Below are 22,651 nucleotides of genomic sequence, written 5' to 3'. Positions count from 1 at the left end.
AATCTAACCAACTGCACTGAAAAGGGTGGAGTCTGCAAAACTATGTGTATTTGGATGAGGGGTTAAACAAGATGTCACTCAAGATTACATTATGTGGTAGTACAACAACATGCTACATCACCTTACATGACAGTACATTACAATAGTGTTATATTGTGTAGTATAGTATTAGTGTTAGTCTAAATGTTTAACAGTTAGTGGTCTATCAGTGAAGTTCTAGGAACATCACCAGGACGAGCTAAGCCTATAAAAATACTCCTTAGTTCATAAGAGCAAGTAAGACTTTTAACAACAACACCTTCAACTTTATATGAGTTCACAGCCTTACTCCATTTACACAGAGATAAGCCTTTCTTATACCAGTGTGTCTCTTCATTCTCTTTAAACATTGTTGCAGGTGAAAAATGTAAGTACATCAATAGTAAAGTAATGTGGATACAGTAAAAAATACCTCACGTTTGTGTATGAAAAGGAGCACTTGTTGTTTTAAATTGTCTCTGGCCCCAAGGTATCTGGCCCCATCAGTCTGTCATCTTTCAGATATAGGACATCATATGACATAAATTCCACACTGGTTCATCTTCACTGGTAAAGGCCGTATCCTGATCAGGCACCTCAGTATTTACTGATATTAAAGTGGTGAAAACATCCATAGTCCCCAGTCTGGTTCTATTAAATCACTTGTATCCCCTGAAACCGTCATTTAATTATCCAACTCTGGCAGACACAGCTCTGCACTGTTGTGCTCTGAGCACATATACAGCACATATGATCTCTTTGATGGAGGAGGTGGAGTCACAGTGTGTATGAATCCTGGGGAGACTAGGGGGAGCGGCTGAGGTGAAACTGAAGTAGACCTAAAACACTCAACTTTTAGGCTGTGCAGATCTCTCTCTCAGTAGGCTATAACTCAGGGACCATGGCACCATGGATATGTCTAGTCTTGTCACTCATGCTAGGTAGGTTAACTGAAAAATGTATCATGAAACAGCTACATCTCATAAAAAACACTCTTGACATCTGTTGGTTGTTCTTTCTCCAGAGGGAAGTCTGTGAAATGTATTGTGTTCACTGATTGTAGAATATCTGTAAAATAACAAAAATTGTAAAATTGTACTCTCTTTTCCATCACTTTGCAGGAGAGTCTGTTGGGAATACAATAACACCATCTCATTCTTCAGTTGTCATTATTGAGGGAGAAAATGTCACTTTCTCCTGTAACTACAGTGATGGTTATGTTGAGAATTTGCAGTGGTATCGGCAGTATCCCAACTCTATCCCAGAGTTCCTCTACTACATACGTGAGGCTGGTTCCTCTTCAGAGAAAGTTCCTCGCCTGACTCCCTCCATAAACAAAGAGGAAAAGCGTGTGTTTCTGGAACTCTCCTCTGCTGAGGCGTCTGACTCTGCTGTGTACTACTGCGCCCTGAGGCCCACAGTGACAGGAACTCCAACCCTGTAGTGCAAAAACCTCTCAGATGTGGAGGGGTGGTGGGTTTCAGGGTGTGTTGCCTAGAATCATGTCACTCGGTAGATTAAGATGGAGAGAGGCTTTTCAAAGATTGATTCATGATTGTATTACTGCCAGGTCCTTTACCCTCCTCTTCATGAAGGACTGAATTTGCCTGTGTTTTGACTGCTGTTGAGAAAAAATTCTTTCCAATATTGCCAAAAACAATCAAATTTGTTCTGTAATAAGATGACTTACAAATTATAATTAGATACCTGACAAAGAAGCACTCACACAAATCATTTTTATGAAGGACATACATTTAGAAAACATACAACTACATATTATCATTATTGCCTCACCATTATTCACTTCATTCATGATGTTACTGACATTCATTATATTAACACATTGTGTTGCCATAGACTGATGAACAGAAAAATAATAATATTGAGGTCAAACCTGGTCAAAGTAATCTGTCACAACATCAACTTTCATCAATGCATTCTGGGTGCTTATGTTTCCCCATTTACAACAGACAGATTAATGATGGAAAAATATATTGTATGCCTTACTGAAACACCTGGGTAGTGACATGCATATTTTCTAATGTATGTTTAATCTACAAAGATATTTTAGTTAAAACTTCATCTGGGATAAGAGTTTACTACACATGCCATTAAATTGATGATTAGGGTGTCTAAATATGGAATTAGGTCCATGAGCCTCTTATGTCTCGTGATTGTTGGTTCAACTTAAAGCGAAAATATAGATTCTAGAATGAGTGATAAATTGATATTACTCTGACTAAAATTGTATTCTTTAAAGTTCTGATTACTACAAGATATACTTAATGTTGGAACCTAATACGATTACTGGTCACACATTATTTGCATGGTCCCCTATAGACCATCTACAGAGGCTAAGTACAATTTATGGTTAAGGTTAGGGGTTGGGTTTGGGTTTGGTTAAAGTGATGTTCAGTGAACATATAGAAAGACTGAACTTGAAATTCAAAAAACCATCTGTACATTTTCTGTAGGCGAACTATCCAATAAAAGAGTTCAGGGATTACTGTAAGTAAATAAAAAGTAATTTCTAGAGGAAGACATACTTTACCCATAGTTCGTTTTTTACAATGAGGAGCAGACAACTAAATGTTTTGCCATGTGTCAATCCTTGCCCAGGTCTAGAGCTCACTCTACTAATGTAAGTGCACTAGGCTGACTATCCAAATAAAGTGTGGATTAAAGTAATTTCTTACCCATAGTTGATTTTTTACAGTGAGGAGCAGACAACTAAATGTTTTGCCATGTTGGTTTAAATCCTGTAATTCTATCTTTGTAGTCCATGGATTAAACTCAATCAGAACATTTCTGTATAGTTCTTTCCTGTCCACACCACTGAACCCACAATGGCCTTCGTGGTCTCTGCTGTCAGTCATATGCACTCATTTTCTTCAGCAGTAGCTGGTTAGCAAGGTCTAGAGCTCGCCCTACTAATGTGAATGCACTAGGTGTGTTTAATTAGATATATACCACAGGGAGGCAGTGTAAACATGTGACTGAATCATTTAAAGCCCTGCCCTGTGATTGAGGGTGAGATCACAAGAGCGTAGCTGAGATACAGTCACTTTAGGCTGGAGACACCTACAGAGAGAACATTATAAACCTTTTGAAATGGATTATTTTAACCAATTTACCATGCTACTCTGGGTTAGGGTGTTAATGTTCCTGACCGCAAACTGTGCCTGTAAGTTGTTTTTGTTTAAAATTACATTATCACAATGTTTTTAAGTATACACTCCCACATTTGTAGGAGGTTGGAGGAAAGTATACATCTATATTCTCCTCTTTCTTTAGTGGTTGGAGCAGAAGATGCTGTCAACCAAACAGTTTATATGTATATGTAGGGATGTTAGTGGTAGAGTGGTTAGCATTACGTTACCTTCTGAGCGGTTGACCTGGGTTTGATTTTTGGCCACTGTAGAATGCCTTTATATATCGCTTTGGACAAAAGTGTCTGCTATATACCTGACCTTTACATAGTCTGAATTTGCAAATGTAGGACTGCACTGTCAGATATGCACCACAGGGAGGCAGTGTAAATATGTATCTCAGTCACTGTGACTGAGTGTGACAACACACATGTGAGTTTGACTGAGACACAGTCACTTCAGACTGGAGACAAGGCAGGGGAACATCATAAGCATTTAGGAGTGCAGAATTACAGCTCACTAACCATGGCACTGGGGGCTAAGACTTTCATTTTCCTTGCTGCAAATTTTGCTAGTAAGTTTTTTTAAACTATCAACATTCAAAATTGATTTGATATTGTATGCAGACCACTACATATGGTTTTCTACAGCAGGTGAAGGGAAAATAGTAAGTTGAATTCTCCACTCTCTCAGCAGCTATAGGTGAAGATTCATTTAGATTCTCCTCTTTCTTCAGTGGTTGCAGGAGAAGATGCTGTTGATCAGTCCGATGGAGTTCTGAGTGCCTTTGAGGGAGATGAAGTGACCATCGCATGTCATTATGAAACTTCTGACACATCAGCTTCCCTTCTCTGGTACAAGCAAACAGCAAATGGCTTCCCTGAGTTCATGCTGATAACCTTTACCTATCGAGATGGGCAGACAGAGGAAAAGTTCAAGGAGAGATTTCACTCCAAAGTAAACTCAACTTCAAAAACTGTTCCTCTGATCATCCAGAATCTACAAGTGTCTGACTCTGCTGTGTACTACTGTGCTCTGCAGCCCACAGTGACAGCTGCACACTTAACACTCATACAAAAACGACATGGATAGCTTTCAACATATGAACCCACATACTTTTCTACATAACCCCTGGTGACATTGGGGGGGAAATATTATTGCGTGGCCATGAGTTATTGTAGTTAGTAAGACATGGGATTGAGAAGTTTTGGCCACAAGTTAATAAGGGCAATCCATGCTTCATGCGTGATAATAGTCCTAAGGAGTTCGCCCGGTGCCTTACTAACTCATGGCCATTTCTTAATTATCTCATTCCCACGACTTACTAACACATGGCCATGACCTCATTATCTCATTCCCACGGCTTACACAGCTCTGAGTTGCTCTGAGGATTAGAGCCCAGTGATATAAAGTCTCTGAGAAGCTGCACATAAACTCACCCAGAAGGAACTTTCAAATCAGGGAGAAGTAGGGAGAAGAAGATTTATTTCCCACACTGAAGTCTGCCATCTTGGTGGTTAGCATTCTCTAATTGAAAGGAAATTGTGGTAACTGCACACCCACACCACTATAAACACCTGTTAGATTAAACAGAATTTAACATTGTTTGTCAGCAATACTGTAGGCAAACTAGTTCTCATTTTGGGGGAAATCACTGAACTTCATTCTGAAAGCAAAGATATTAAGAACTAACTTTTCATAGCAAAGATATTAAGATAAGATGAAAACAGTCAATGAATGTTGTAAAATATTTTATTTCTGTTCTTAATAATTGTGATGCGCAGCACTCATAGTAAAAATTAATACAATTAAGTAAAGGTGTGCACACATTAACTTGTAACTTAATTTTTTGCTACATGCGTGATATTATGGTGTGTGGCAGGGGTTTATCTATGATGTGGCACTGCCATAATGTATCTAGGCTGTCTTGCTGTGAGTAGTTGTTACCTGCGTGAACATGCAGGTGTTGAAGTACTTTGCTGTAATATGAACTTCATTTAAAGTCATGCTGAGTGTTGCACTGAAGGCAATTCTTTTGGGTGAAGATATTGTGGTCCTTGTCTATTCTGTGTTTGAAAGGGTTTTTGCCTTGATTAAAATGATACAGTTTATTGTCTCATGATGCAGTAGTCAAAAATGTGTAACAGCACACATTATCTCTTTGATGGAGGAGGTGGAGTCACAGTGTGTATGAATCCTGGGGAGACTAGGGGGAGCGGCTGAGGTGAAACTGAAGTAGACCTAAAACACTCAACTTTTAGGCTGTGCAGATCTCTCTCTCAGTAGGCTATAACTCAGGGACCATGGCACCATGGATATGTCTTGTCTTGTCACTCATGCTAGGTAGGTTTACTGAAATCTGTTGGTTGTTATTTCTCCAGAGGGAATGCTGTAAAATGTGTTGTCTTTTCCATCACTGACGGGAGAAGATCTGTAAAATAACAAAACTGTTCTTTCTGTTCCATCACTTTGCAGGAGAGTCTGTTGGGGATACAATAACACCATCACATTCTTCAGTGGTCATTAGTGAAGGAGAACATGTCACTTTCTCCTGTAACTACAGTGGTAATATCAATAATCTGCAGTGGTATCGGCAGTATCCCAACTCTATCCCTGAGTTCCTCTACTTCATATTTGAGGCTGGTACCTCTTCAGAGAAAGTTCCCCGTCTGACTCCCTCCATAAACAAAGAGGAAAAGCGTGTGTTTCTGGAACTCTCCTCTGCTGAGGCGTCTGACTCTGCTGTGTACTACTGCGCCCTGAGGCCCACAGTGACAGGAACTCCAACCCTGTAGTGCAAAAACCTCTCAGATGTGGAGGGGTGGTGGGTTTTATGGTGTGTTGCCTTAAATCATGTCACACGGTAGATTAGGATGGAGAGAGGCTTTCTAAAGATTGATTCATGATTATTTTTTTTTTAGTGTGAACAGGTAGATGGTAAAAACCTGCTAGGCTCTAGGCCTGCCGCACCTCCACCGGTGCCCTTTGGGCTAGCTGCGGGGTCGTCAGCCGGGGACCACCTTTCACAGATGTTTCGCCCCTTATCCCGGAACATCTCCTGGTGGCGGGGCAGTGAACAGGGACGTCTCCCAGTCACCCCCCGCAGCTAGCCTTTCTCAGGAGTTGCTCGCTCCCCATGCCTTGTCCCGCCTCCTTAACCAAAGCCAAAAACTTGCCTTCTCTGCTTCCTCAGACAGCTCTCTGGTGGCTTTGTGTAGCTCCTTGCCCCTCAGCCCTAGCTCTTTAAGTAGGCGAGTCATTGAGCTTCCCACAAACCCCCTCGTGCCAACCTCCACTGGAAAGAGTCGTGTACTCCAACCGCTCTCCCTGCACTCCGCAACCAGGTCAGATTACTTTGCCCTCTTCCTTTCGTGGGCTCCCTCCATCCCCTCCTCCCATGGCACCGTCAGCTCCACAAGCAGCGCAGATCTCTCCGTCCTGGCCCACAGCACCACATCTGGCCTCAGTGTGGTGCTGCAGATCTCCCCTGGGAAGTGGAGCTGCCTGCCCAAGTCCACCTCCATTCTCCATTCCACTCCTGGCAACAAAAGGGTGGATGCTGGTCTCCTTCTGACAGTGTCCCCCTTTTCCCCTTCCCTAAGGAAATGGGTCCTCTGCTGGCTCCCCGGCTGCCTCCCAGCGCTTGCCTCTTGCCTTTTCCTCTCCACTACCTCTGCCAGTTTCCTCAGCACCTGATCGTGCCGCCATCCATACCTGCCCTGGGATAGCGCGGTCTTGCAACCTGACAGAGTGTGTTGTAGGGAAGCATTGATGGTCCCACAGAGGTCACAGGCCTGCTCCGTGCCCAGCCACTGCTGGAGGTTTCGGGGGGAGGGCAGAGTGTCGTAGGTTGCCCTGATGAGGAAACTGAGTCGAGCCTGTGGCAGTTTCCAGAAGTCTGCCCAGCTCACCACCCGACCCGCAACCCCCTCCCACGTCGTCCAGCGTCCCTGCTGCCCCTGCGCCACTGCCTTGACCCTGTACTCTTCCTCTGCCATCTTTGTCACCTCCGAGACAACAAGATCCTTCCTCTCCTTCCTGCTAGCTCTGGACCACAGAATAGGCGGATCTCCCCACCCAAGGCCAGCGCGCCCTGTCTGGACTCTGCCCACCATCTCCTGGTGCTGCAACCTGCCCACTGCCTTCTGCACCTCCTCCTCGGCCCTCCACTTCCTCCCAGTCAACACCCGGGCTTCCATGTCCCTCACGGTCTCATCTGTAGATTCCCTCAGCTCCATCACCAGCCTTGCCTTCTCCTGCCTGTAACCTATGGTGATAGATTTCAGGGGAAGCTGAAGTGTGTTCTTTCCATACAGGCTGGCCGATGAGTGGCCCCTTGGGAGTCCTAGCCATTTGCGGATGAACGAGCTGGTCTTTGCATCCATCTTGCTCACGGCTGACGAGGTGACTTCGCACAGCTTCAGCGGCCACATTACCCTTGGGTACAGTGTGAAATTGAAACACCACACCTTGTACTTTCCAGGTAACTGGCTTGAGTCGATTTTGGCCAGGCCTGCTGAGAGCTGCTGCAAGGTGGTCTTTCCTATTTCCTTGTCTGAGAGGCTGGCTGTATATTGCCTCCCAAGACTTCGGATGGGCTGGTCTGCAATGCGTGGGATGTTTTCTCCGCCGATTATAAAGGTGACCCTGTCATTCAGTACCCCTTTCCGCAAGGAAAGGCTCCTTGACTTTTTTGCCTTGAACTTCATCCTGGCCCAAATGATCAACTCATCCAGCCTCTTCATGAGCCTGGACGTGCATGGAGCAGTTTGGAGCAAGCATGTGATGTCATCCATGTAACTCCTTAGTGGGGGGAGCTTCCGTCCAGTAGGCAGACGGGCTCCTCCCACCACCTGTCTTGCTCCAATCAAGATCACTTCAAAAGCTGTGATGAAGAGGATGGGGGAGATGGAGCATCCCATCGCGATCCCCACTTCCAGCTGTTGCCAGATGGTGGTGGAATTTGGCAACATGAAGCACATGTGCAAGTCCTGGAAGTAGCTCATCACCATGGCCCTGATGCTCTGTGGGATGTAAAAGAAGTCCAGGGCAAATGCTATGAGGTTGTGTGGCACTGACCCATATGCGTTGGCTAAATCTAGCCAAACCACATGCAGGTCTTTCTTCTCCCTCTTGGCAATCTGGATCTGCTCCCAGATCATGGTGGCATGTTCCACACACCCCGGAAAACCTGGAATCCCGGCCTTCTGGCAGCTGGTGTCAATATAGCCATTCTCCATCAGGTAGGAAGTCATTCTTCTTGCCATGACTGAGAAGAAGATCTTCCCCTCAACATTCAGCAGGGCTATGCTCCTGAACTGTTCGATGGTCTTGGAGTTCTGTTCTTTAGGGATGAAAACTGCCACTGCCCTCTGCCACTGTGATGGAATGGTCTGCTTGGTCCAAGCTGTTTTCATCAGGGTCCATAGAAGCTTCAGCACACTTGGGCAGTTTTTATACAGCTTGTATGGTATCCCATTTGGCCCTGGAGCAGATGCCGATCTTGCCCGCCAAACTACCCGCTTGATCTCACAGAGCTTGGGTGGTGAAGCATCAAAAAGCACTGATGGTTCTCCCGGCTTTGGCACATAGCCTGGTGGGCCCAGGGGCTCATTCCTTGCGGGATCGCTATATTGACCATGGATGTGATCCTCCAGATCTTCCTTGGAGATCTCAAGCGATCCACTGGTCTTCTCCTCAAGGAGTCCTTAAAGAAGTTTGCCCTCTCCTTTTCCTTCCTCTTCCTTCGCCGCCTAATGCGCTCTGCCCTCCTCAGGTTGGCCAGCCTCCTTCTGATGTCATCCCAAAGGGCTTTCAGACCCTCTCTTCCTGATTCCTCCGCTTTCCTCCAGCGTCTGCGAAGCTGTCTTCTGCCTGCTACTAGGTCGTCAATCTCCTTTTCCCTTCTTCCCTTAGATTTTTCGGCTGCTTTCCTGCCCGTCACCTTGCCATACCTGCCGCTACACTCCTCGTAGAGAATCTCTCCAAACAGGTTAAGCTTGGCCTCCACTGTCCCACGCAGTGCCTTCTGCAGCAGATCACTGAGTGACTCATCCAGCCTCTTCCACTCCACCGTCTCGCTGGCCTTTGGCCATTTGATCTTCCTTCTCGGCTCGTTCAGACTTTTGGCCTTTTGGCTTGACTCGGTCCTTGGGTTGCTCGGGGGTGGTTCAGGGGTCACCTCCTGGGGGTCATCCGCATCCCTCGTCTCCCTCTCTCCTGCCTCTGCAACATTGGGCCCGATGGCACTGTGGTTTTTTACCCGGCCTTGGATCCCACTTGTCTGACCTGCCTGAGCAGCGCAAGTTTGCTTCTGGCTCCTGCCTGCACACTTCATCTTCCCCATGTGGATGTGCAGCCCCCTGAGTGTTGTTACCTTCTCCCATCCGCACCCGCACTTCCTAAGAGTCCTCACATCATTGGTCGTTGTCCTTGCATTCGTTACCGGTGTTACCGGTATTATAATACTGCCAGGTCCTTTACCCCCCACTCGTCATGAAGGACTGAATTTCCCTGTGTTTTACTGCTGTTGAAAATAAATTCTTTCCAATATTGCCAAAAAACAATCAACTTTGTTCTGTAATAAGATGACTTACAAATCATAATTAGATACCTGACAAAGAAGCACTCACACAAATCATTTTTATGAAGGACATACATTTAGAAAACATACAACTACATATTATCATTATTGCCTCACCACTATTCACTTCATTCATGATGTTACTGACATTCATTATATTAACACATTGTGTTGCCATAGTTTGATGAACAGAAAAATAATAATATTGAGGTCAAACCTGGTCAAAGTAATTTGTCACAACATCAACTTTCATCAATGCATTCTGGGTGCTTATGTTTCCCCAATAACAACAGAGAGATTAATGATGGAAAAATATATTGTATGCCTTACTGAAACACCTGGGTAGTGACATGCATATTTTCTAATGTATGTTTAATCTACAAAGATATTTTACTTTGTCTGGGATAAGAATTTACTACACATGCCATTAAATTGATGATTAGGTCGTCTAAATATGGAAATATGTCCACGAACGTCTCACATCTCGTGATTGTTGGTTCAACATAAAACGAAAATGTAGATTCTAGAATGAGTGATTAATTGATCTTACTCTGACTACGATTTCATTCTTTAAAGTTCTGATTCCTACAAGATATACGTAATGTTGGAACGTAGTAAGATTAAACGTCACACATTATTTGCATGGTCCTCTATAAACTATCTACAGATGCCAAGTACAAATTATGGTTAAGGTTAGGGGTTGGGTTTGGGTTTGGTTAAGGTGATGTTCAGTGAACAATTAGAAAGATTGAACTTGAATTTCAACAAACCATCTGTACATTTTCTGTAAGCAGACTATCCAATAAAAGAGTTCAGGGATTACTGTAAGTAAATAAAAAGCAATTTCTAGCTGAAGACATACTTTACCAAAAATATTTGTTTTACAATGAGGAGCAGACAACTAAATGTTTTGCCATGTGTCAATCCTTCAACTCTATCTATAGTCCATGGATTAAACTCAATCAGAACAATTCAATGCGAAATAGGCTTAATGGTCTCTGCTGTCAGTCATATGCACTCATTTTCAGCAGTAGCTGGTTACCAAGGTCTAGAGCTCACTCTACTAATGTATATGCACTAGGTGTGTGTGATGAGATATATACCACAGGGAGGCAGTGTAAACATGTGACTGAATCATTTAAAGCCCTGCCCTCTGATTGAGGGTGAGATCACAGGAGTATAGCTGAGATACAGTCACTTTAGGCTGGAGACACCTAGAGAGAACATTATAAACCTTTTAAAATGGATTATTACAACCAATTTACCATGCCACTCTGGGTTAGGGTGTTAATGTTGCTGACCGCAAACTGTGCCTGTAAGTTGTTTTTGTTTAACATTACATTATCACAATGTTTTTAATTCAATTTCACATAGAGTATACACTCCCACATTTTTAGGGGGTTGAAGGAAAGAATTAATGAATATTCTCCTTTTTCTTTAGTGGTTGGAGGAGAAGATGCTGTAGACCAAACAGATGGAGATTTAAGTGCCTTTGAGGGAGATGGAGTCACCATAGCGTGCAGTTATAAGACTTCTGCTAATACACCTTCCCTTCTCTGGTACAAACAAAAGGCACATGGATTCCCTGAGTTTATGCTGATTAGAAATACCTACAGCGCAGAAGGAACTACAGAAGAAATGTTCAAGGAGAGATTTCACTCCAAAGTAAACACAGCGTCAAAGACCGTTCCTCTCACCATCCAGAATCTACAAGTGTCTGACTCTGCTGTGTACTACTGTGCTCTGAAGCCCACAGTGACAGCTGCACACTTAACACTCATACAAAAACTACATGGATAGCTTTCAGTATGTAAACTCTTGTGATTAGAGTAATCTGGTCATCTGAATAAGACATTCTGACCAAATGCTCTGAGTAATAGAAGTAGATGCAGTGATCCCAACCATCCACCAACCTGCAAACACACGAAAATAATCAAATGCAAATAAAAGAGAAACATATAGACCCCTATGTACACCAGTGTTCAGTTTATATACTGTATGTATGCAGGGATGTTGGTGGTAAAGTGGTTAGCGTTACTTTACCTTCTGAGCGGTTGACCTGGGTTTGATTTCTGGCCACTGCAGAATGCATTTGTATGTCACTTTGGACAAAAGTGTCTGCTATATACCTGACCTTTACTTAGTCTGCATTTTCAAATGTAGGACTGCACTGTCAGATATGCACCACAGGGAGGCAGTGTCAATATGTCTCTCAGCCACTGTGACTGAGTGTGACAACACACATGTGAGTTTGACTGAGACACAGTCACTTCAGACTGGAGACAAGGCAGGGGAACATCATAAGCATTTAGGAGTGCAGAATTACAGCTCACTAGCCATGACACTGTGGGCTAAGACTTTAATTTTCCTTGCTGCACATTTTGCTAGTAAGTTTTTTTTTAACCTATCAATATTTAAAAATGATTCTATATTGTATGCAGGACACTACATATTGTTTTCTACAGCAGGTGTAGGAAAATAGTAAGTTGAATTCTCCACTCTCTCAGCAGTTTTAAGAAAAGATTCATTTAGATTCTCCTCTTTCTTCAGTGGTTGCAGGAGAAGATGCTGTTGATCAGTCCGATGGAGTTCTGAGTGCCTTTGAGGGAGATGAAGTGACCATCGCATGTCATTATGAAACTTCTGACACAACACCTTCCCTTCTCTGGTACAAGCAAACAGCAAATGGCTTCCCTGAGTTCATGCTGATGACCTTTACCTACCCAGGAGGACAGACAGAGGAAAAGTTCAAGGAGAGATTTCACTCCAAAGTAAACTCAACTTCAAAAACAGTTCCTCTGATCATCCAGAATCTACAAGTGTCTGACTCTGCTGTGTACTACTGTGCTCTGAGGCCCACAGTGACAGCTGCACACTCAGCACTCACACAAAAACTACATGGATAGCTTTCAACATATGAACCCACATACTTTTCTACGTAGCCCCCCCTGGTGACATTGGGGGGGAAATATTATTGTGTGGCCACGATTTATTGTAGTTAGTAATGGCCACGAGTCAGTAAGACATGGGATTGAGAAGTTCTGGCCACAAGTTAATAAGGGCAATCCATGCTTCATGCGTGATAATAGTCCTAAGGAGCTCGCCCGGTGCCTTACTAACTCATGGCCATGACTGAATTATTTCTTTTCCACGACTTACTAACACATGGCCATGACTGAATTATTTCATTCCCACGCCTTACTAACACATGGCCATGACCTCATTATCTCATTCCCACGACTTACACAGCTCTAATGTGCTCTGAGGGTAAGAGCCCAGTGATATAAAGTCTCTGAGAAGCTGCACATAATATCACACAGAAGGAACTTTTAAATCAGGGAGAAGCCATTTATTTCCCACACTGAATTTAACATTGTTTGTCAGAAATACTGTAGGCATACTAGTGCTCATTTTTGGGGAAAATCTGTGAACTTCATTCTCAAAGCAAAGATATTAAGACATACATTCTGAAAGCAAAGATATTAAGAACTACCTTCTCAAAGCAAAGATATTAAGATAAGATGAGACAGCTCTAAACACTCAGATTACTGTTTGACTAAATGTCCTCTTATCTATTTCATTGGGTGGAAAAAGGGGACCAAGGAAGGGGAGTCTGAGGGCATAAGGACACAGAGCAGTGGTTTGGTGTTCAGGGTTCGAATCACGCTGAGACCCCCTAGTTTGTCCAGGGCATCCCTAGTTCCATTTAAAATCAAAGTTGGGGGGCACTTAATTCTTTCCTCGTAATTGTTCATTTCTATAACTGGTGTGGTAACATTCCGGAGGCATTGACTGGTCACAGAACAGACTCTGGAGCTCCCCCAAGTGGTATTAACCAGTATTAGCACAGCCTCAAGAATGACCAGATTGAAACACATGAGATATATTGGCTTATCATATATTGAATTGATACAACAATATAGTTTCATGTGGCAGTGGTGAGGGTCAGTGAATGTTCTAAAATCCATTATTTCTGCACTTGATAATTGTGATGCGCACCACAAGTAGTGAAAATGAATGAAATAATGTAATGGTGTGCACACCTTAACTTGTAACTTAATTCTTTAATTTCATGTTTCAGGCAGCTTCAGCCCGCTCTGGCAGTCATGTCACCTCTCTGTTTCGTTCATGTTCAGCTCTAATAGTGATCATAATCTTTCTGTACATTTGGTTGGATTTCCTTATTGTTTGTGGTTATGGTGTGTGGCCTTTTTAATCAATACTGTAGATGTTGATGACAGGGCAGGGCGTGTTGAATTACATTGCTGTAATATGAACTTGCTGAGTCATGCTGAGTGTGGCAGTGAAGGTAATTCTTTTGGGTGAAGATATTGTGGTCCTTGTTCATTCTCTGTTTGAAAGGGTTTTTGCCTTGATTAAAATGATACAGTTTAGTGTCTCATGATGCAGTAGTCATGAATGTGTAACAGCACACATGATCTCTTTGATGGAGGAGGTGGAGTCACAGTGTGTATGAATCCTGGGGAGACTAGGGGGAGCGGCTGAGGTGAAACTGAAGTAGACCTGAAACACTCAACTTTTAGGCTGTGCAGATCTCTCTCTCAGTAGGCTATAACTCAGGGACCATGGCACCATGGATATGTCTAGTCTTGTCACTCATGCTAGGTAGGTTAACTGAAAAATGTATCATGACACATGACATCTGTTGGTTGTTATTTCTCCAGAGGGAATGCTGTAAAATGTGTTGTCTTTTCCATCACTGACGGGAGAAGATCTGTAAAATAAAACTCTACTGTCTGTTCCATCACTTTGCAGGAGAGTCTGTTGGGGATACAATAACACCATCACATTCTTCAGTGGTCATTAGTGAGGGAGAAAATTTCACTTTCTCCTGTAACTACAGTGGTGATGTTCGGAGTTTGCAGTGGTATCGGCAGAATCCCAACTCTATCCCAGAGTTCCTCTACTACATATATGAGACTGGTTCCTCTTCAGAGAAAGTTCCTCGCCTGACTCCCTCCATAAACAAAGAGGGAAAGAGTGTTATTCTGGAACTCTCCTCTGCTGAGGCGTCTGACTCTGCTGTGTACTACTGCGCCCTGAGGCCCACAGTGACAGGAACTCCAACCCTGTAGTGCAAAAACCTCTCAGATGTGGAGGGGTGGTGGGTTTCAGGGTGTGTTGCCTAAAATCATGTCACTCGGTATATTAGGATGGAGAGAGGCTTTCCAAAGATTGATTGGACTGAATTTGTCTGTGTTTTTAATGCTGTTGAAAGGAAATAACTTTCCATTCCAATATTGCCAAAAACAATTAACTTTGTTCTGTAATTATATGACTTACAAATCATAATTAGATACCAGAAAACATACAAGTATATAATGTCATTATTGCCTCATCATTATTCACTTCATTGATGATGTTACTGACATTCATTATGTGAACACGTTGTGTTGCCATAGATTGTTTGATGAAGGAGCACTGATGAAGGACTGAATTACTCTTTTGTTCCTGAGGGAGGCGCTCTATGTTGATGTTTCAGATCTTCAAATTCAGGAGGTTACAGCAGATCTATCACTCTTGCCTGACTGTGTTTGCTGTCTGTCGAGGTCGAAGAGAAAGAACTACACAAATAGCTACCTGTCTGGGAGAAACGACTAAACAATGATATTTCTCTGTGCTATGATGATTTATTTCCTGTTAATAGGTGAGTAGATGCAAATTAAATAAATAACAAGATCTTTCCATCAGATAACATTTTCACTAGTGGTGTGTCTGGCAGGGAGATATGTTGTAATTATGTACAATATACCTGAATTTGCAAAATGCTGAAATGAAAATAAATCATTCCTGCAATTTTTTTTTCTTTCTCTTATGTTAAATAGTATTTATTGTTACACTAGGTCTCTATTGCTCGTAGCTTGATTGTTCTCTCCCTTGTACGTCGCTTTGGACAAAAGTGTCTGATAAATGACTAAATGTAAATGTACTTTCTTTTGACAGATGACACCAGTGCGAATGTCATAACACCTCTTGAATCAACCAAGAATGTTATGAATGGTGAGAGTGTCATATTCTCCTGTAACTACAGTGGATCTATACGCTCAATACACTGGTATCGTCAGTATCCCAGATCTAAACCTGAGTTCCTCCTATTCATAACGGAATCTAACGGCACTGGAGAAGTTCCCTCACGCATGTCTTCTCACACCACCAAAGACACCAAGCATGTGTTCCTGGAGATCTCCTCTGTTGAAGTCTCTGACTCGGGTCTCTACTACTGCGCCCTGCAGCCCACAGTAACAGGAAATACACAGGTGCTGTACAAAAACTTCATCAGTACATGATGGTGTCATTTTAAAGCAATTCTCACACTGTTTATAATTTTTATTTCACTATCATATTTCATTTAATTTGTGTAAAATTGAAAAATGTCATATTCAAAAAACAGGGGAAAGAGGAAAATTTGGGTTTCATATTCATCATGTGAATGTTCTTGTTTGTTTTCTTTTATGTTTTTTTTTTTCAAAATATTCCCACTTTTGTTTCCGTTTGTTAAAGTAGCCCAGTCTGAACTTTGACAGCTTGTCGAAAGCCCTGCAGATTTTACAGAGATTTTGTTATTGCAAGCTTTTTCTAGTTTAAAAATGTTTTTATATTGCGTTATTCGTATGAGAGTGACAATATATATCCCACTTGTTTTACATATGCTTAATTTGATCTAAAGTAAGAAGTCCCCAGAAAAATCGCCATCTTGTGGCAATCTCAATACATTACATGCTGTGCCACTTTACACTCCCTCAAATGATTTTTTTTTTTTTCATAAAGCTTCAGAGGTGGTAAATGTATAATTTTGACATGTACACAGGCTATAAATGCCTTTCCAACTATAGCTCTGCTGATGAGGTTCTGAGAACGCATTAGTCTTTAAAGGTCCAGTGCACAATATATATATAGATATGTAGGAGCTATCTGGATGTTAAGGCCAGGAAATAACCCCATCAACATAAACTATATTGGACTTTTTGAGAGAACTTGGTTAAAGAAAACTTGATTTCAATTGCAATCATGCAAACATAAAAATGTATATCTTGACCTCTGTTTAAAACATTCAACTAAAACCATCAGCTTCTGTTAGAATGAACTGAAATGTAGAGCTTCATCACAAACCAACCTCTGTCAGGAACATGGAGAGAGGAGTGGCTTCAGATGAAGTCAGCTCGCTGTAAACAGCATGCTCTCATTTCATTCTGACAGCGGTACCATGATGTTCCTGTTCTCTCTGATCATTTTTACCACCTTTTGGGGTAAGTGAAATTGAATCATATTGATTGATTATTACAGCGAGGCATAACTACATGTACACTGTGCTGTCTATTTCAATATATTCCATAAATCTACTTATCTGAAATTACTGAGAGTATAGCAATACTAATTTAACAATACACTTTCAAACTTCTATGCTGATTGTTTTCACAGGTTTTGTTATTACAATAACACCCATGAAGTCTGAAGATCATGTCTTAGAGGGGGGAAATATCACTCTTGGCTGCAAATACGGTGGCTCTGTGAACAATCTACAGTGGTATCGCCAATACCCCGCATTGAAACCAGAGTTCCTGCTTTTAATCCTTCAAACTAGCAGGCATGTACAGCATGCTGTACCACAAAATCCTCGTCTTTACACCAGACTGGACACAGAGAAAACCCTCGTTTTTTTAGAGATCTCCTCTGTGAAACTGTCAGACTCTGCTATCTACTACTGCGCACTGCAGCCCACAGTAAGGGGAAACACAGAGAGGCAATACAAAAATGAGTTCACCCTGAACATGCATCTACTTCCCATCTTTGCACTGAGAGTTATGTCATGGCTTTATAGATGTAGAATGCTTTTTTTATAAGATGTCAATGGATATCTTTTAAAAATGTGTAACTGTCATGGATGTCAGGCTAGACACAGACTTTATGATGAGTTTATTTGGTTTCAGCCAGAGACAGATTACAGGCAAACAGAGTATGAAGACAAACTGAACAGACTGGAGATGGTACTTAAACGAACAATAAACAGAATACACAACACAGAGAAGATCTTTTAGAATAAATAGAAACAGTCCATGATAGAAATCAAACTTAGGAAAACCATAACTAACTAAACCGTGGGGTATGAGGGAGCAGGGCCGAGCACAGGGAGCTGATAGTCCAGAGCTTGACGAAGGATCACTAGCAAACACGGGGAGCTAGTAGTCTGGAGCTTGACAAAGGACTAGAAACAAACATGTAGTGCTAGTAGTCTGGAGCTTGACAAAGGAGCAGAAAAATATGTCCATACACAACGAGACCTGACCATAAGGGAGGGGAGTGAGGAGTTTAAGTAGACTGGTGGAGGGAGTTACAGGTGCTCGTGATTAGGAAATCAGGGAACTGAAAATGTGAAGGAGGCAGGTGAGTTGAATCAGGAGGGGGTGTGTGGCAGGAGCAGAGTTCAGCGCTGGTGTGACAGTAACATGATGCCATGGAAGAAGGAACTTTTACTGTAACATCCTCCTTTTGTCAACATCTTTGGAGATTCTTTTATCTGGCAAGATGTGTTGCACGGGCCATACTGTATACTGTGAATACAATCATTCTAATGAGACAAATTTCATATTTAAACCAATTTCCTATTTAATCCCTTCTGAAGAGAGATTGAGTGGATAAACAAAATTGTGTGATAAAGCTTTTTTTACCTCTTATGTCATTATTGCCTTATATATATATATATATATTATGTCAAATGCTGTTTATTTACCAAATGTTCTTTATGGAGCCACATTTGTTCCAATGTCCTAGCAGATCCAAATGGGAGATATATTGTTGTTACTGGGAAAATTCATAGTATCCCCCTCATTCTCGCGAATATTTGTGCACCTAATTGGGACGACTATAATTTTTTTAGAACTTTTTTCTCCAAGCTTACAGATACCGGAACACATTCTCTCATACTTGGAGGAGACTTTAATTGCTGGATTAACCCAACCCTTGATCGATCATTAACCAGAGCACACTCTCCATCTAAATCAGCAAAAACAATTCAATCCTTCATGGAGGAATTTAACATGTCTGATCCATGGCGTTTTCTATATCCAAACAGTAAACAATACTCTTTTTTATCTAATGTCCATAAAACATTCACACGTATTGATTATTTTTTAATTAATAACAATTTATTACCTTCTGTTCAGTCTGTAACATATAATCCCATAGTAATATCCGACCATGCGCCGATCTCTCTGACAATAGGTTTTGATGGACCTAATTCAACGCGCCCTCCTTGGCGCTTCAACACTCGCCTGCTATCTAGTGATGTCTTTGTCCAATCCATCTCCAATCAGATCAACACCTTTATAGAGATTAATAAAACTCCTGATATATCTGCATCAACCCTATGGGACACATTGAAAGCATATCTCAGAGGGAGCATTATTTCATACACTGCGTTTGAAAGGAGGACAAGGGAGGCAGAATTGTCTGGGTTAATGCAGAAAATTGGTCAACTTGACACAATATATGCAGCCAACCCCTCCCCTGATTCATATAAAGAACGCCTTGCCCTTCAAGCTAACTTTAATATTTGTTACTGTTACTTAGATCTAGATACAAGTATTATGAACAGGGAGATAAGGCAGGCCGTCTGCTTGCACACCAACTCAAACAGGAATCCTCCTCTCACCAGATTCTTCAAATTAGGACCCCTCTAGGCATGACAACAGATCCAAAACAAATCAATGACCACTTTAAGGACTACTACAGCTCGTTATATGCGTCTGAGCACCCTCCCGATTCTACCGCTTTTGATCTTTTTTTTGATTCATTGGACATCCCAAAGGTGGATGAGGAGGCTGCTAGCAGACTGGATCAGCCTCTGTCTGTAGAAGAACTTGGGACTGCTATGGCCTCAATGCAGTGTGCATGGTGCCCTGGACCGGACGGCTACCCGATTGAGTTTTACAGAACATTTTTTCCACTATTGGCCCCCCTACTGGTCGATATGTATAATGAATCATATACAAAGCATACCCTTCCATCAACTCTCACTCAAGCCACCATATCTTTGATTCTTAAAAAGAACAAAGATCCTTTGGACTGTACCTCTTATCGGCCTATTAGCTTGTTGAATGTGGATTTAAAGTTACTTTCTAAATTATTAGCACTTCACTTAGACTCTATACTGCCGACCATCATATCCCCAGATCAGACAGGATTTATTAAAAATAGATATTCATTCTACAACCTAAGACGTCTTTATAATATAATCTATAACCAACCCTCATCTAATACCCCTGAAGCCTTGATCTCCCTTGATGCGGAGAAAGCATTTGATCGGGTGGAATGGGCATACCTCTTCTATACAATGCAGAAATTTGGCCTTGGACACAAATTTATCACATGGGCTCAACTATTATACTCTGCTCCAAAGGCCTCAGTCATGACTAATAACAACTTTTCTGAATATTTCTGCCTACACCGCTCCACTCGACAAGGATGCCCATTGAGCCCTCTTCTATTTGCTATAGCAATTGAACCACTGGCTGTTTTCCTTAGATCCAATCAGGAAATTACAGGCGTATTTGGATCAGGCATAGAACATAAGGTGTCGCTTTACGCGGACAATCTTTTACTCTATGTATCAAACCTGTCCACATCTATACCTGCAGCACCTAAATCTCTTGCAACATTTGGCTCTATATCAGGCTACAAATTAAACTTGAGCAAAAGTGAGTTGTTCCCACTAAATGCTGCAGCTAGAGCATACCCTACCCATTCTTTCCCATTTAAGATAGCAAACCACAGATTTACATACCTAGGAGTACAGATCACAGAAAAGTTCCATGATTTATACAAATTCAATTTTGCTACTCTGCTGTCCCGTGTACAGAAAGACTTTGAACGGTGGTCTTTACTGCCCCTATCACTGCCAACTAGAATTAATTCTGTTAAAATGAACACCCTTCCTAAGTTCTCCTACCTTTTTCAGAGTATCCCCATTTTCCTTCCACAAACATTTTTTCGCAAGATTGAGTGTCTGGTCACAGAGTTCATCTGGAATAGGAAGCCACCTAGAATTCGCAAATCATTTCTCCAAAGGCCCAAAAAACTTGGGGGCATGGCATTACCAAATTTTCAATATTATTATTGGGCAGCCAATATTAGAGCTTTACATTACTGGCTGCATTCAGACACACTCAGTCCCCCCCCTACTTGGTTGCAGATGGAAGCCTTGTCGTGTAAACCCACATCTTTGAAGGCCTTAATGTACTCTCCCCTCGGATTCCTTCTGTCCCCATATACTAAAAATGTATGCGTTAAAACATCATTGAGAATATGGAACCAGTTTAGAAAACATTTCAACCTAAAAGCTCTTTCCACCCTTTCTCCTCTTACTACAAACCCTGTCTTTCCACCCTCCTTGATTGACGGAGCCTGGTCGGTATGGTCTATGTTGGGTATCAGGACAATTAATGACTTGTATATAGATGGCTTATTTGCATCATTCCAACAACTGTCTGAGAAATACTCAATGCCCAAACCGCAGTTCTTTAGATACCTACAGATACGTAGCCTTGCTAGATCCTTGTATCCCAATTTTCCTAACGCACCACCTGCCAGCCTTACTGACTCCCTCTTTATGCCCCTCCCAAATATTAAAGGAATGATATCTTATATTTATAATAGTATGTATACCTTACGACCAGTAAGTCTCAACTTAATCAAAACTCAATGGGAGGAGGACCTGGGGGATGAGATCTCAGACGAACTATGGGAATCAATCTTACACCGCGTGCACTCCTCATCAATATGCGCTAAACAAGGCCTGATTCAGTGCAAGATTGTCCAACGTATTCATTGGACAAGGGTCAAATTAAGCCAGATTTTCCCAGATGTTGACCCCACATGTGAGCGGTGTCACTCATCACCTGCATCCTTGGCACATACACTCTGGTCTTGTCCAAGTCTACATGAATACTGGTCCAAGGTCTTTGATATCCTATCGGATGTCTTGGAACTGACAATTTCTCCCTCACCTTTTACTGCTTTGTTTGGTGTTCTCCCTCCTACAGTACCCCTCTCTTCATATAAGGCTGACTTCGTTGCATTTATCACACTTGTGGCAAGACGTCTAATTTTGCTGAGGTGGAAGTCTTCAAATGCCCCTTCAATCAGTTCCCTGATTAAAGATATTCTTTCTTTTATGAAGATAGAAAAAATAAGAAACACCATCAAGGGCTCTACCCGCAGGTTCTATAAAACATGGGGATGTCTTTCTAATTACATAGACAATTTGAACCTTCCCTCTGTGGCAGACTAGAGCTGGGTACACACTGTTTAATTAAATAGACTACAGGCAAACCACTGCAGTTACATTTCTCTGTAGAATGCAGGCTTTGTGTGTTTTGTTTTGTTTTTGTTTTGATTATTTTAATCACTATTTTGATTGTTGTTTCTTTTCTTTATATAGTGTATATGTCATGCACACTATATGTATGGGTGGGTGGGTGGGGTGTTCTGTGCGCTGTTGTTTTCATATAGCAATGCGTGGTATAACTTCTTATAATAATTATAATAATCTTATAATAATTTGTATAATTATTCATTATAATAATCTTATAATAATTCGTTTCTCGAATTATTTTTTCCAGTTGTGCCCTAGACATATAGCACATATCAGTATCTTGTGTGTTTGTATTTGTACTTGGAAAAACAATAAACAAATTCATGCAAAACAGTGAGGCTGTGTTTGCTATCCAGCTGATCATGTTTACTATTCAGGTAAATATAGATATTTAGGAGATATCTTGATGTTAAGGCCAGGAAATAACCCCATCAACATAAACTGTATTGGTCTTTTTGAGAGAACTTGGTTAAAGAAAACTTGAGTTAAATTGCAAATCATGCAAACAAA

The 22,651-nt window shown here is 41.8% G+C and overlaps 4 gene segments (V, D, J or C); all 4 read left to right on the top strand.

The window, feature by feature from the left end:
- Positions 1 to 727: 727 nt before the first annotated feature.
- On the top strand, positions 728 to 1,555 carry LOC116219504. The segment is given in 2 exon segments: positions 728 to 959; positions 1,140 to 1,555. Coding segments are annotated over 2 exon segments (363 nt in total).
- Positions 1,556 to 2,588: 1,033 nt separating this feature from the next.
- LOC116219597 lies at positions 2,589 to 4,324 on the top strand. The segment is given in 2 exon segments: positions 2,589 to 3,741; positions 3,904 to 4,324. Coding segments are annotated over 2 exon segments (405 nt in total).
- A 1,006-nt stretch (positions 4,325 to 5,330) lies between these two features.
- Positions 5,331 to 5,987, top strand: LOC105910588. The segment is given in 2 exon segments: positions 5,331 to 5,510; positions 5,643 to 5,987. Coding segments are annotated over 2 exon segments (360 nt in total).
- An 8,035-nt stretch (positions 5,988 to 14,022) lies between these two features.
- On the top strand, positions 14,023 to 16,058 carry LOC105904629. The segment is given in 2 exon segments: positions 14,023 to 14,059; positions 15,715 to 16,058. Coding segments are annotated over 2 exon segments (381 nt in total).
- Positions 16,059 to 22,651: the final 6,593 nt, after the last annotated feature.

Source organism: Clupea harengus, chromosome 25, assembly GCF_900700415.2.
Source record: "Clupea harengus chromosome 25, Ch_v2.0.2, whole genome shotgun sequence".
NCBI classification, from domain to species: domain Eukaryota; kingdom Metazoa; phylum Chordata; class Actinopteri; order Clupeiformes; family Clupeidae; genus Clupea; species Clupea harengus.
The sequence above is the reverse complement of the archived record's forward strand: the minus strand, read 5'-3'. Positions and strand labels throughout refer to the sequence as shown.